The sequence below is a fragment of the Oncorhynchus nerka genome, linkage group LG3 (assembly GCF_034236695.1).
Source record: "Oncorhynchus nerka isolate Pitt River linkage group LG3, Oner_Uvic_2.0, whole genome shotgun sequence".
NCBI classification, from domain to species: Eukaryota; Metazoa; Chordata; class Actinopteri; order Salmoniformes; family Salmonidae; genus Oncorhynchus; species Oncorhynchus nerka.
Genome location: NC_088398.1, coordinates 84,753,005 through 84,770,274, shown reverse-complemented (window position 1 = coordinate 84,770,274; position 17,270 = coordinate 84,753,005). Strand labels below are relative to the sequence as shown.

The 17,270-nt window shown below is 40.8% G+C and overlaps 1 protein-coding gene across 1 annotated transcript in view; it reads right to left on the bottom strand.

Annotated features, from left to right (window-relative positions):
• LOC115124773 (neuropilin-2-like) overlaps nt 1-17,270 on the bottom strand; it is a 342,903-nt gene that overhangs the window by 319,598 nt on the left and 6,035 nt on the right. The window contains exons 2-3 of the mRNA XM_065005862.1: nt 7,954-9,130; nt 4,519-4,699 (exon numbers count right to left, since the gene is read on the bottom strand). Coding sequence (XP_064861934.1) covers nt 4,519-4,699; nt 7,954-9,130 — 1,358 coding nt within the window. The remainder of the gene's footprint in view (nt 1-4,518; nt 4,700-7,953; nt 9,131-17,270) is intronic.

Genomic DNA, 17,270 nt, shown 5'->3' with positions numbered 1-17,270 from the left:
GCTGGAAAGAGAGATGGAAAGAGAGAGGGATGAGAGCTAGAGGTATGTGTGGTCTGAGGTGGTTCAGGGTTCTAGCTGACAGTGATCAGCTAAGGACTTACGGCTGTAGTCACCTTTGACCCCTTAGCACCCTGCTGTGCCCCTCAGCTAACAGCTCAATTTCAGACCAGTCAGTTCAGCCAACCCTGCCCCAGTTCCTACACAAGGTTGCGTTCCAAATTGTTCCCTAGTCCCTATATATTACCATAGGTCTCCGGTTAAATGTAGTGCACTATATAACGCTCCTGCCCTGTCTCATATAGATAGGGCCTCATTTAGGCCTGAAATAGCAGTCTTCCACAGGACCACACAGGAAACTCGTAATAACAACATCCTTCAACTTAATACAGACAGAAATTAACGACACTTTAACAGTGTGACTTCTTTTTATTTTGGGGTTTCATTATATGTTGTTTATCAACGTCCTGACTCCTAACTCCTGTCCTGACTCCTAACTCCTGAACCTCCTGACTTAACTCCTGACTCCTAACTCCTGTCCTGAGACTCCTAACTCCTGTCCTGACTCCTCCTAACTCCTAACTCCTAACTCCTGACTCCTAACTCCTAACTCCTGACTCCTAACTCCTGTCCTAACTCCTATCCTAACTCCTAACTCCTAACTCCTAACTCCTAACTCCTGTCCTGACTCCTAACTCCTGTCCTGACTCCTAACTCCTGTCCTGACTCCTAACTCCTAACTCCTGTCCTGACTCCTAACTCCTGTCCTGACTCCTAACTCCTAACTCCTGTCCTGACTCCTAACTCCTGTCCTGACTCCTAACTCCTGTCCTGACTCCTAACTCCTGTCCTAACTCCTAACTCCTAACTCCTGTCCTGACTCCTAACTCCTAACTCCTAACTCCTATCCTAACTCCTAACTCCTAACTCCTGACTCCTGACTCCTAACTCCTAACTCCTGTCCTAACTCCTAACTCCTCACTCCTGACTCTTGACTCACTGAAGGCTGAATGAAATAACCATTACATTCCGGTTCCAAAAAGCCCTGCCCTTGCAGCTTACAGTCATAACTATTAACTAACAGTAAATATGGCAACATTGTCAAGCAAAAACACCCATGAAGAATGAAGGAGACCCGTAATGAGTGTGACATACACGTGTACATTACCGAATGTTGTTTTCAGGTTGAAGTGGATGTTTTTTAACACGAGAATCCTGTCCTGACTCACTCAAGGCTGATAACCATTCAATTTCAACACACATCCGTTCCAACAAGCCCAACCTGCCCTTCCGGCTGGATAAATAAATAAGGCTGTACGTGTTTGGTACTTGTGATTTCTAAATGGACCCACCAAACAGCTCTGTTCCTCCTGGGATGTTCAGCAAGCTTTAAAAGGATGTGTGATGTAGTGTGATCAAGAGGTTGTCTCTAGCTCGCCCCACATTGTGAGGGAAGGAGTGTGTGTGTGTGTGTGTGTGTGTGTGTGTGTGTGTGTGTGTGTGTGTGTGTGTGTGTGTGTGTGTGTGTGTGTGTGTGTGTGTGTGTGTGTGTGTGGTTGGCTTCGTTTAGTCCACGCATGAGAGAGAGAGAGACGGACCAGACAACAAAATGCAACATCTAGCCTTAATGCACAGCAGACCCATTGGAGAATGAGAGAGAGAGAGAGAGAGAGATGTAGAACGTCTTTCTTTTATGCCTCTGATAAGGGAGCAGAGATTCAGAGAGGCAGAGAGGCAGAGAGGCAGAGAGACATAGGGAGAGAGACAGAGAGGCAGAGAGACAGGGTCAGAGAGGCAGAGAGGCAGAGAGGCAGAGAGGCAAAGGCAGAGAGACAGAGAGGCAGAGAGACAGAGAGGCAGAGAGACAGAGAGACAGAGAGGCAGAGGCAGAGAGACAGAGAGGCAGAGAGACAGAGAGGCAGAGAGACAGAGAGGCAGAGGCAGAGAGAAAGAGAGGCAGAGAGACAGAGAGGCAGAGAGACAGAGAGGCAGAGAGGCAGAGAGGCAGAGAGACAGAGGGGCAGAGGCAGAGAGGCAGAGAGGCAGAGAGGCAGAGAGACAGAGGGGCAGAGAGACAGAGAGGCAGAGGCAGAGAGGCAGAGAGAGAGGCAGAGAGGCAGAGAGGCAGAGAGACAGAGGGGCAGAGAGGCAGAGAGGCAGAGAGACAGAGAGGCAGAGAGACAGAGAGGCAGAGAGACAGAGAGACAGAGGGGCAGAGAGACAGAGAGGCAGAGAGACAGAGAGGCAGAGAGACAGAGAGGCAGAGAGGCAGAGAGACAGATGGGCAGAGAGACAGAGAGGCAGAGAGACAGAGAGGCAGAGAGGCAGAGAGACAGAGAGGCAGAGAGACAGAGAGGCAGAGAGGCAGAGAGACAGAGAGACAGAGAGGCAGAGAGACAGAGAGGCAGAGAGACAGAGAGGCAGAGAGACAGAGAGACAGAGGGGCAGAGAGACAGAGAGGCAGAGAGACAGAGAGGCAGAGAGGCAGAGAGACAGAGAGGCAGAGGCAGAGAGGCAGAGAGGCAGAGTGGTAAAGTGCACCTTTCAACAACAGCTGCTAAAAGATTCATGTTCCGATTCCGACAAAAGACTATCAGGATGTATCCTATCCCATAAATCTCTCTTTAGAAACATTTCCTTGTATTATTGATGGAGATAAAATGTAAATAAATGGCCAAACAAACCAGGGCAATGATAGAGAGAGGCTGTGTGGTTCCGTGTCCCAAATCACACTCTATTTCCTACATAGTTGTACATAGTTGTAGTAGTGAACAATACAGGGTTTGGGACACTATCTGCCATTTGAAACACTGTCTGAATATATGGGTAAGCTTTACTACGAGTGTCCTGTCGTCTATCGCTTTGTTGACCCCTTCAGACTGTGTACATACGATAGAGGAAGACCCATGTCTTCAGACTGTGTACATACGATGGAGGAAGAACCATGTCTTCAGACTGTGTACATACGATAGAGGAAGACCCATGTCTTCAGACTGTGTACATACGATAGAGGAAGACCCATGTCTTCAGACTGTGTACATACTATGGAGGAAGACCCATGTCTTCAGACTGTGTACATACGATAGAGGAAGACCCATGTCTTCAGACTGTGTACATACGATAGAGGAAGACCCATGTCTTCAGACCATACGATGTCTCTTCAGACTGTGTACATACGATAGAGGAAGACCCATGTCTTCAGACTGTGTACATACGAGAGGAAGACCCATAGACTGTGTACATACGATAGAGGAAGACCCATGTCTTCAGACTGTGTACATACGATAGAGGAAGACCCATGTCTTCAGACTGTGTACATACCCATGTCTTCAGACTGTGAGGGAAAGACCCATGTCTTCAGACTGTGTACATACGATAGAGGAAGACCCATGTCTTCAGACTGTGTACATACGAGGAAGACCCATGTCTTCAGACTGTGTAGGAGGAAGACCCATGTCTTCAGACTGTGTACATGCTATGGAGGAAGACCCATGTCTTCAGACTGTGTACATACGATGGAGGAAGACCCATGTCTTCAGACTGTGTACATACGATAGAGGAAGACCCATGTCTTCAGACTGTGTACATACGATAGAGGAAGACCCATGTCTTCAGACTGTGTACATACGATAGAGGAAGACCCATGTCTTCAGACTGTGTACATACGATGGAGGAAGACCCATGTCTTCAGACTGTGTACATACGATGGAGGAAGACCCACGTCTTCAGACTGTGTACATACGATAGAGGAAGACCCATGTCTTCAGACTGTGTACATACGGTGGAGGAAGAACCATGTCTTCCTCTACCAACAGTGTTAGGAATAGACAGGACAGTAGATATCGAACAGATACCTGTACACGTGGCCTATAAGGTGCCTTGTGATACAACGCTACTCTATGTGAAGTAGGGAGAGTTGGACATCGTTCAATCCCTTCCTAAAATAATGGACTGTATCTGGAATCTGGCTGCACTTCTCTGATTTACCACCAGAGGGTAGACCAATCAGAATTGTGGTCAGGCATATGGAATGGAATATAGAATACTCCCCAACACTCCGCTGGTTTTTGGAGGATTCTAGAATTCTGTGTAGGGTAGATGTTGTTGTTGTTGTTGTTGTTGTTGTTGTTGTTGTTGTTGTTGATCTGGAATTTGATAAGGTGGCGATGGGGAATATGTTGTGGGAGATTACAGAGAGATAACTCCAATAGCTTGTTATGAGCGACACTGAGCCAGAAACAGCAGGGAACTGGAAATGGTGAGGATATAGACAGTCACAAGCAGACTGCTCACTGCGGTGGTGGGAAATATACACAGCACTGTTCTCACAGTGGGACTGATTGGAATATTCAGAGAAGACCAGGGAATAATCAATATGCTAGGATATGTGTCTAGGGTGTACCTCAGTATCTATCATTTGGATAGGAAACAATAGGAATTTACTCATTTGTCAAATCTCCTGTGAACCCCCCCTCCCTCCATTCCCCCCCCCTCCACTCCTCCCCCACTTCTCTCTCTCACCTGCAGTCCAGCTTCTCCAGTTCAAAGTGGGGGTTGAAGTTGAGGACGACACGTTGGGAGGGTTCTGGGGCGGTGACGACCCAACGACAGTTCTGGTGTGGGGGGTACTCCAGAGGGTACCCCGGGGTGGTGATGTACCCGGCGCCACTGGCGTCTACTTGTCCGCCACACGATTTGCTGCCTTCAGGACAGAGGACACAGAGGCATCAGTTAGGACACAGAGGCATCAGTTAGGACACAGAGGCATCAGTTAGGACACAGAGGCATCAGTTAGGACACAGAGGCATCAGTTAGGACACAGAGGCATCAGTTAGGACACAGAGGCATCAGCTAGGACACAGAGGCATCAGTTAGGACACAGAGGCATCAGTTAGGACACAGAGGCATCAGTTAGGACACAGAGGCATCAGAGGCATCAGTTAGGACACAGAGGCATCAGTTAGGACACAGAGGCATCAGTTAGGACACAGAGGCATCAGCTAGGACACAGAGGCATCAGCTAGGACACAGAGGCATCAGTTAGGACACAGAGGCATCAGTTAGGACACAGAGGCATCAGTTAGGACACAGAGGCATCAGCTAGGACACAGAGGCATCAGCTAGGACACAGAGGCATCAGTTAGGACACAGAGGCATCAGTTAGGACACAGAGGCATCAGCTAGGACACAGAGGCATCAGTTAGGACACAGAGGCATCAGTTAGGACACAGAGGCATCAGCTAGGACACAGAGGCATCAGTTAGGACACAGAGGCATCAGTTAGGACACAGAGGCATCAGTTAGGACACAGAGGCATCAGAGGCATCAGTTAGGACACAGAGGCATCAGTTAGGACACAGAGGCATCAGTTAGGACACAGAGGCATCAGTTAGGACGTGAATTAGATCGGGTTTTTTTTATTTTTATGAGGTGTAACGACAGTATTGGAAAAGGAGAAGGTGAGAAGCTATAATTCGGTAAAAAGTTTGGACACACCGACTCATTCCTGGATTTTTCTTCATTTTGACTGTTTTCTACATTGTGGAATAATAGTGAAGTCAACAAAGCAGTAACACATACGAGTGATAATCATAAGAATAGTGAGAGAAGGCCAAGACTGTGGAAAGCTGTCATCAAGGCAAAGTGCGGCTACTTCGAAAACATATTTGTTGAACACTTTTTTAGGTTAGTGTATATATATACATTACATTACATTTAAGTCATTTAGCAGACGCTCTTATCCAGAGCGACTTACAAATATATATACTGTATATATCTATGTATAGGTATATATGTGTATATATAGGTTGTATGACTCCATATGTGTTATTTCATAGTGTTGATATCTTCACTCTTATTCTATAATAAAAATGACAACTAAAACACGGTTGACTGGTACTGTAGGTTTATAAATGTATATATAGACAGTTGAAGTCGGAAGTTTACATACACTTACGTTGGAGTCATTAAAACTCGTTTTCCACCACTCCACAAATTTCTTGTTAACAAACTATAGTTTTGGCAAGTCGGTTGGGGCATCTACTTTGTGCATGACACAAGTCATTTTTCCAACAATTGTTTACAGACAGATTATTTCACTTATAATTCACTGTATCACAATTCCAGTGGGTCAGAAGTTTACATACACTAAGTTGACTGTGCCTTTAAACAGCTTGGAAAATTCCAGAAAATGATGCCATGGCTTTAGAAGCTTCTGATAGGCTAATTGACATCATTTGAGTCAATTGGAGGTGTACCTGTGGATGTATTTCAAGGCCTTCCTTCAAACTCAGTGCCTCTTTGCTTGACATCAAGGGAAAATTAATAGACCAAATTGTAGATTTCCAAACGTCTGAAGGTACCACGTTCATCTGTACAAACAATACTACGCAAGTATAAACACCATGGGACCACGCAGCCGTCATACCACTCAGGAAGGAGACGCGTTCTGTCTCCTAGAGATGAACGTACTTTGGTGCGAAAAGTGCAAGTCAATCCCAGAACAACAGCAAAGGACCTTGTGAAGATGCTGGAGGAAACAGGTACAAAAGTATCTATATCCACAGTAAAACGAGTCCTATATCAACATAACCTGAAAAGGCAGCTCAGCAAGGAAGAAGCCACTGCTCCAAAACCGCCATAAAAAAGCCAGACTACGGTTTGCAACTGCACATGGGGACACAGATCGTACTTTTCGGAGAAATGTCCTCTGGTCTGATGAAACAAAAATATAACTTTTTGGCCATAATGACCATCGTTATGTTTGGAGGAAAAAGGGGGAGGCTTGCAAGCCGAAGAACACCATCCCAACCGTGAAGCACGGGGGTGGCAACATCATGTTGTGGGGGGGCTTTGCTGCAGGAGGTACTGGTGCACTTCACAATATAGATGGCATCATGAGGAATGAAAATGATGTGGATATATTGAAGCAACATCTCAAGACATCAGTCAGGAAGTTAAAGCTTGGTCACAAATGGCTCTTCCAAATGGACAATGACCCCAAGTACACTTCCAAAGTTGTGGCAAAATGGCTTAAGGACAACAAAGTCAAGGTATTGGAGTGGCCATCACAAAGCCCTGACCTCAATCCTGTAGAACATTTGTGGGCAGAACTGAAAAAGCGTGTGTGAGCAAGGAGGCCTACAAACCTGACTCAGTTACACCAGCTCTGTCAGGAGGAATGGGACAAAATTCACCCAACTTATTGTGGGAAGCTTGTGGAAGGCAACCTGAAACATTTGACCAAAGTTAAATAATTTAAAGGCAATGCTACCAAATACTAATTGCGTGTATGTAAACTTCTGACCCACTGGGAATGTGATGAAAGAAATAAAAGCTGAAATAAATCATTCTCTCTACTATTATTCTGACATTTCACATTCTTAAAATAAAGTGGTGATCCTAACTGACCTAAAACAGGGAATGTATGTAATGTATGTAAACTTCAACTGTATATCATGTCATTCCGTCTGTCCATCTGGTATGTATGTATGTATGTGTGTATGTATGTGTGTATGTATGAATGTATGATGTGTGTATGTATGTATGTATGTATGTATGTGTGTATGTATGTATGTATGTATGTATGTATGTATGTGTGTATGTATGTATGTATGTATGTATGTATGTATGTATGTATGTATGTGTGTATGTATGTATGTATGTATGTATGTATGTATGTATGTATGTATGTATGTATGTATGTGTGTATGTATGTATGTATGTATGTATGTGTGTATGATGTATGTATGTATGTATGTATGTATGTGTGTATGTATGTATGTATGTATGTATGATGTATGTATGTATGTATGTATGTATGTATGTATGTATGTATGTATGTATGTATGAATTGTGAAAAACTGCAAGATTACCCAGTTTAGTTCTGACTTCCCTGCCGTCAGCTACGCACTCCCTTACAGTTACACACTCCCTCACAGCTATGCACTCCCTTACAGTTACGCACTCCCTTGCAGTTACGCACTCCCTTACAGTTACGCACTCCCTTACGTACTCCCTTACAGTTACGCACTCCTTTACAGTTACGCACTCCCTTACAGTTACGCACTCCCTTACAGTTACGCACTCCTTTACAGTTACGCACTCCCTTACAGTTACGCACTCCCTTACAGTTACGCACTCCTTTACAGTTGCGCACTCCCTCACAGTTACACACTCCCTTACAGTTACGCACTCCCTTACGCACTCCCTTACAGTTACGCACTCCCTTACAGTTACGCACTCCCTTACAGTTACGCACTCCCTTACAGTTACGCACTCCCTCACAGTTACGCCCTCCCTTACAGTTACGCACTTCCTTACGCACTCCCTTACAGTTACGTACTCCCTCACAGCTACGCACTCCCTTACAGTTACACACTCCCTTACAGTTACGCACTCCCTCACAGCTACGCACTCCCTTACAGTTACACACTCCCTTACAGTTATGCACTCCCTTACAGTTACACACTCCCTCACAGTTACGCACTCCCTCACAGCTACGCACTCCCTTACAGTTACACACTCCCTCACAGTTACGCACTCCCTCACAGCTACGCACTCCCTTACAGTTACGCACTCCCTCACAGCTAAGCACTCCCTTACAGTTACGCACTCCCTCACAGCTACGCACTCCCTTACAGTTACACACTCCCTTACAGTTACGCACTCCTTTACAGTTACGCACTCCCTTATGTACTCCCTTACAGTTACACACTCCCTTACAGTTACGCACTCCCTTACAGTTACACACTCCCTTAGTGTTACACACTCCCTTACAGTTACACACTCCCTTACAGTTACGCACTCCCTTACAATTACACACTCCCTTACAGTTACACACTCCCTTGCAGTTACACACTCCCTTACAGTTACGCACTCCTTTACAGTTACGCACTCCCTTATGTACTCCCTTACAGTTACACACTCCCTTACAGTTACGCACTCCCTTACAGTTACACACTCCCTTACAGTTACACACTCCCTTACAGTTACGCACTCCCTTACAGTTACGCACTCCCTGATGTACTCCCTTACAGTTACGCACTCCCTTACGTACTCCCTCACAGCTACGCACTCCCTTACAGTTATGCACTCCCTTACAGTTATGCACTCCCTTACAGTTATGCACTCCCTTACAATAAGCACTTGTTGGAGTGGTTGAAAAACAAGTTTTAATGACTCCAACCTAAGTGTATGTAAACTTCTGACTTCAACTGTATATAGAAGTATATATATTTTGATATAGAGGTAAATACATATATAGAAGTATATATATATATATAGAGATATAGAGGTACATAAATATATAGAAGTGTATATATATAGATATAGAGGCATATAAATATATAGAAGTATATAGATATAGAGTTATATAAATATGTAGAGGTATATAGATATAGAGATATGTAAATATATAGAAGTATATATATAGATATAGAGGCATATAAATATATAGAAGTATATAGATATAGAGGTATATAAATATATAGAAGTATATAGATATAGAGGTAAATACATATATAGAAGTATATATATATATATATAGATATAGAGGTATATAAATATGTAGAGGTATATAGATATAGAGTTATGTAAATATATAGAAGTATATATATAGAAGTATATAGATATAGAGGTATATAAATATATTGAAGTATAAGGATATAGAGGTATATAAATATATAGAAGTATATAGATATAGAGGTATATAAATATATAGAAGTATATAGATATAGAGGTAAATACATATATAGAAGTATATATATATATATATAGATATAGAGGTATATAAATATGTAGAGGTATATAGATATAGAGTTATGTAAATATATAGAAGTATATATATAGATATAGAGGTATGTAAATATATAGAAGTATATATATAGAAGTATATAGATATAGAGGTATATAAATATATAGAAGTATAAGGATATAGAGGTATATAAATATATAGAAGTATATAGATATAGAGGTATATAAATATATATAAGTATATAGATATAGAGGTATATAAATATATAGAAGTATATAGATACATAGGTAAATAAATATATAGAAGTATATATATAGATATAGAGGTATATAAATATATAGAAGTATACAGATATAGAGGTATATAAATATATAGAAGTATATAGATACAGAGGTATATAAATATATAAAAGTATATAGATATAGAAGTATATAAATATGTAGAAGTATATATAGATATAGAGGCATATAAATATATAGAAGTATATATATATAAGTATATAGATATAGAGGTATATAAATATATAGAAGTATATATATAGATATAGAGGTATATAAATATATAGAAGTATACATATAGATATAGAGGTATATATATATATATAGAAGTATAAATATATAAATATAGATATATAAGTATATAAGTATATGTATATATATATAGAAGTATATATATAGAAGTATATAGATAGAGGTATATAAATAGGTATATAAATATATAGAAGTGTATATATATAGATATAGAGGTATATAAATATATAGAAGTATATAGATATAGAGGTATATAAATATATAGAAGTATATAGATATATAGGTAAATAAATATATAGAAGTATATATATAGATATAGAAGTATATAAATATATAGAAGCATATAGATATATAAATATATAGAAGTATATAGATACAGAGGTATATAAATATATAGAAGTATATAGATATAGAAGTATATAAATATGTAGAAGTATATATAGATATAGAGGCATATAAATATATAGAAGTATATATATATAGAAGTATATAGATATAGAGGTATATAAATATATAGAAGTGTATATATAGATATAGAGGTATATAAATATATAGAAGTATATAGATATAGAGGTATATAAATATATAGAAGTATATAGATATAGAGGTATATAAATATATAGAAGTATAAATATATAAATATAGATATATAAGTATATAAGTATATGTATATATATATAGAAGTATATATATAGAAGTATATAGATAGAGGTATATAAATATATAGAAGTGTATATATATAGATATAGAGGTATATAAATAGATAGAAGTATATATATATAGAAGTACATAGATATAGAGGAATATAAATATATAGAAGTATATATATATATAGAGGTATATAAATATATAGAAGTATATAGATATAGAGGTATATAAATATATAGAAGTATATAGATATATAGGTAAATAAATATATAGAAGTATATATATAGATAGAGGTATATAAATATATAGAAGTATATAGATACAGAGGTATATAAATATATAGAAGTATATAGATATAGAAGTATATAAATATGTAGAAGTATATATAGATATAGAGGCATATAAATATATAGAAGTATATATATAGAAGTATATAGATATAGAGGTATATAAATATATAGAAGTATATATATAGATATAGAGGTATATAAATATATAGAAGTATATAGATGTAGAGGTATATAAATATATAGAAGTATATAGATATAGAGGTATATAAATATATAGAAGTATATATATAGATATTGAGGTATATAAATATATAGAAGTATATATATAGATATAGAGGTATATAAATATATAGAAGTATATAGATATAGAGGTATATAAATATATAGAAGTATATAGATATAGAGGTATATAAATATATAGAAGTATATATATAGATAGAGGTATATAAATATATAGAAGTATATATATATATATATATATATAGATATAGAGGTATATAAATATATAGAAGTATATAGATATAGAGGTATATAAATATATAGAAGTATATAGATATTGAGGTATATAAATATATAGAAGTATAAATATATAAATATAGATATATAAGTATAGAAGTATATGTATATATATATAGAAGTATATATATAGAAGTATATAGATAGAGGTATATAAATAGGTATATAAATATATAGAAGTATAGATATAAATATAGATAAATAAATATATATAATATATGTAACTAGGGTCACGAACGGTAAACATCAGGACACTGCTGATATCACCGTAGTTACAGTAGTGTGGAACGGTAAACATCAGGACACTGCTGATATCACCATAGTTACAGTAGTGTGGAACGGTAAACATCAGGACACTGCTGATATCACCGTAGTTACAGTAGCGTGGAAAGGTAAACATCAGGACACTGCTGATATCACCGTAGTTACAGTAGTGTGGAACGGTAAACATCAGGACACTGCTGATATCACCGTAGTTACAGCAGTGTGGAACGGTAAACATCAGGACACTGCTGATATCACCGTAGTTACAGTAGTGTGGAACGGTAAACATCAGGACACTGCTGATATCACCGTAGTTACAGTAGTGTGGAACGGTAAACATCAGGACACTGCTGATATCACCGTAGTTACAGCAGTGGGGAACGGTAAACATCAGGACACTGCTGATATCACCGTAGTTACAGTAGTGTGGAACGGTAAACATCAGGACACTGCTGATATCACCGTAGTTACAGTAGTGTGGAACGGTAAACATCAGGACACTGCTGATATCACCGTAGTTACAGTAGTGTGGGACGGTAAACATCAGGACACTGCTGATATCACCGTAGTTACAGTAGTGTGGAACGGTAAACATCAGGACACTGCTGATATCACCGTAGTTACAGTAGTGTGGAACGGTAAACATCAGGACACTGCTGATATCACCGTAGTTACAGTAGCGTGGAAAGGTAAACATCAGGACACTGCTGATATCACCGTAGTTACAGTAGCGTGGAACGGTAAACATCAGGACACTGCTGATATCACCGTAGTTACAGTAGTGTGGAACGGTAAACATCAGGACACTGCTGATATCACCGTAGTTACAGCAGTGTGGAACGGTAAACATCAGGACACTGCTGATATCACCGTAGTTACAGCAGTGTGGAACGGTAAACATCAGGACACTGCTGATATCACCGTAGTTACAGCAGTGAACGGTAAACATCAGGACACTGCTGATATCACCGTAGTTACAGCAGTGTGGAACGGTAAACATCAGGACACTGCCATCACCAGATATCACACGTGTATCACCGTAGTTAGTGTGGAACGGTAAACATCAGGACACTGCTGATATCACCGTAGTTACAGTAGTGTGGAACGGTAAACATCAGACACTGCTGATATCACCGTAGTTACAGTAGTGGGAACGGTAAACATCAGGACACTGCTGATATCACCGTAGTTACAGTAGTGTGGAACGGTAAACATCAGGACACTGCTGATATCACCGTAGTTACAGTAGTGTGGAACGGTAAACATCAGGACACTGCTGATATCACCGTAGTTACAGTAGTGGAACGGTAAACATCAGACACTGCTGATATCACCGTAGTTACAGTAGTGTGGAACGGTAAACATCAGGACACTGCTGATATCACCGTAGTTACAGTAGTGTGGAACGGTAAACATCAGACACTGCTGATATCACCGTAGTTACAGTAGTGTGGAACGGTAAACATCAGGACACTGCTGATATCACCGTAGTTACAGTAGTGTGGAACGTACACTGCTGATATCACCGTAGTTACAGTAGTGTGGAACGGTAAACATCAGGACACTGCTGATATCACCGTAGTTACAGTAGTGTGAACGGTAAACATCAGGACACTGCTGATATCACCGTAGTTACAGTAGTGTGGAACGGTAAACATCAGGACACTGCTGATATCACCGTAGTTACAGTAGTGTGGAACGGTAAACATCAGACACTGCTGATATCACCGTAGTTACAGCAGTGTGGAACGGTAAACATCAGGACACTGCTGATATCACCGTAGTTACAATAGTGTGGAACGGTAAACATCAGGACACTGCTGATATCACCGTAGTTACAGTAGTGTGGAACGGTAAACATCAGGACACTGCTGATATCACCGTAGTTACAGTAGTGTGGAACGGTAAACATCAGGACACTGCTGATATCACCGTAGTTACAGTAGTGTGAACGGTAAACATCAGGACACTGCTGATATCACCGTAGTTACAGTAGTATGGAACGGTAAACATCAGACACTGCTGATATCACCGTAGTTACAGTAGTGTGAACGGTAAACATCAGGACACTGCTGATATCACCGTAGTTACAGTAGTGTGGAACGGTAAACATCAGACACTGCTGATATCACCGTAGTTACAGTAGTGTGGAACGGTAAACATCAGGACACTGCTGATATCACCGTAGTTACAGTAGTGTGGAACGGTAAACATCAGGACACTGCTGATATCACCGTAGTTACACCGTAGCGTGGAAAGGTAAACATCAGACACCGCTGATATCACCGTAGTTACAGTAGTAAACATCAGACACTGCTGATATCACCGTAGTTAAGTGGAAACGGTAAACATCAGACACTGCTGATATCACCGTAGTTACAGCAGTGTGGAACGGTAAACATCAGGACACTGCTGATATCACCGTAGTTACAGTAGTGTGAACGGTAAAACGGTCAGAAATATCATCAGGAACAAACATGCACTGATATCACCGTAGTTACAGCAGTGGGGGAACGGAAACATCAGGACACTGCTGATATCACCGTAGTTACAGTAGTGTGGAACGGTAAACATCAGGACACTGCTGATATCACCGTAGTTACAGTAGTGTGAACGGTAAACATCAGACACTGCTGATATCACCGTAGTTACAGTAGTGTGGAACGGTAAACATCAGACACTGCTGATATCACCGTAGTTACAGTAGTAGTGGAACGGTAAACATCAGACACTGCTGATATCACCGTAGTTACAGTAGTGTGGAACGGTAAACATCAGGACACTGCTGATATCACCGATATGTGGAACGGTAAACATCAGGACACTGCTGATATCACCGTAGTTACAGTAGTGTGGAACGGTAAACATCAGACACTGCTGATATCACCGTAGTTACAGTAGTGTGGAACGGTAAACATCAGGACACTGCTGATATCACCGTAGTTACAGCAGTGTGGAACGGTAAACATCAGGACACTGCTGATATCACCGTAGTTACAGTAGTTGGAACGGTAAACATCAGGACACTGCTGATATCACCGTAGTTACAGCAGTGTGGAACGGTAAACATCAGGACACTGCTGATATCACCGTAGTTACAGTAGTGGAACGGTAAACATCAGGACACTGCTGATATCACCGTAGTTACAGTAGTGGAACGGTAAACATCAGGACACTGCTGATATCACCGTAGAACAGTAGTGTGGAACGGTAAACATCAGACACTGCTGATATCACCGTAGTTACAGTAGTGTAGGTAAACATCAGACACTGCTGATATAACCGTAGTTACAGTAGTGGAACGTACCGCTGATATCAGAGTTACAGCAGTGGGGAACGGTAAACATCAGGACACTGCTGATATCACCGTAGTTACAGCAGTGTGGAACGGTAAACATCAGACACCGCTGATATCACCGTAGTTACAGTAGTGTGAACGGTAAACACAGACACTGCTGATATCACCGTAGTTACAGTAGTGTGGAACGGTAAACATCAGACACTGCTGATATCACCGTAGTTACATAGTGTGGAACGGTAAACATCAGACACTATATCACCGTAGTTACAGTAGTGTGGAACGGTAAACATCAGGACACTGCTGATATCACCGTAGTTACAGTAGTGTGGAACGGTAAACATCAGGACACCGCTGATATCACCGTAGTTACAGTAGTGTGGAACGGTAAACATCAGACACTGCTGATATCACCGTAGTTACAGCAGTGGAACGGTAAACATCAGGACACTGCTGATATCACCGTAGTTACAGTAGTGGAACGTAAACATCAGGACACTGCTGATATCACCGTAGTTACAGTAGTGGAACGGTAAACATCAGGACACTGCTGATATCACCGTGACAGTAGTGGAACGGTAAACATCAGGACACTCCTGATATCACCGTAGTTACAGTAGTGGGAACGGTAAACATCAGACACTGCTGATATCACCGTAGTTACAGTAGTTGGAACGGTAAACATCAGGACACTGCTGATATCACCGTAGTTACAGCAGTGTGGAACGTAAACATCAGGACACTGCTGATATCACCGTAGTTACAGTGTGTGGAACGGTAAACATCAGGACACTGCTGATATCACCGTAGTTACAGTAGTGGAACGGTAAAACATCAGGACACTGCTGATATCACCGTAGTTACAGTAGTGTGGAACGGTAAACATCAGGACACTGCTGATATCACCGTAGTTACAGTAGTGTGGAACGGTAAACATCAGGACACTGCTGATATCACCGTAGTTACAGTAGTGTGGAACGGTAAACATCAGGACACTGCTGATATCACCGTAGTTACAGTAGTGTGGAACGGTAAACATCAGACACTGCTGATATCACCGTGACAGTAGTGTAGAACGGATAACCGTAGTTACAGAGTGGAACGGTAAACATCAGTGATATCACCGTAACAGTAGTGTGGAACGGTAAACATCAGGACACTGCTGATATCACCGTAGTTACAGCAGTGGGGAACGGAAACATCAGACACTGCTGATATCACCGTAGTTACAGCAGTGTGGAACGGTAAACATCAGGACACTGCTGATATCACCGTGTGTAAAACATCAGGACACTGCTGATATCACCGTAGTTACAGTAGTGTGGAACGGTAAACATCAGGACACTGCTGGGATATCACCGTAGTTACAGTAGTGTGAAACGGTAAACATCAGACACTGCTGATATCACCGTAGTTACAGTAGTGTGGAACGGTAAACATCAGGACACTCTGATATCACCGTAGTTACAGTAGTGGAACGGTAAACATCAGGACACTGCTGATATCACCGTAGTTACAGTAGTGTGGAACGGTAAACATCAGGACACTGCTGATATCACCGTAGTTACAGTAGTGTGGAACGGTAAACATCAGGATATCACAGTTACAGTAGTGTGGAACAAACTGCTGATATCACCGTAGTTACAGTAGTGTGGAACGGTAAACATCAGACACTGCTGATATCACCGTAGTTACAGTAGTCGGTAAACACTGACACTGCTGATATCACCGTAGTTACAGTAGTGTGGAACGGTAAACATCAGGACACTGCTGATATCACCGTAGTTACAGTAGGTAAACACAGGACACTGCTGATATCACCTAGTAAACATCAGGACACTGCTGATATCACCGTAGTTACAGTAGTGTGAACGGTAAACATCAGGACACTGCTGATATCACCGTAGTTACAGTAGTGTGGAACGGTAAACATCAGGACACTGCTGATATCACCGTAGTTACAGTAGTGTGGA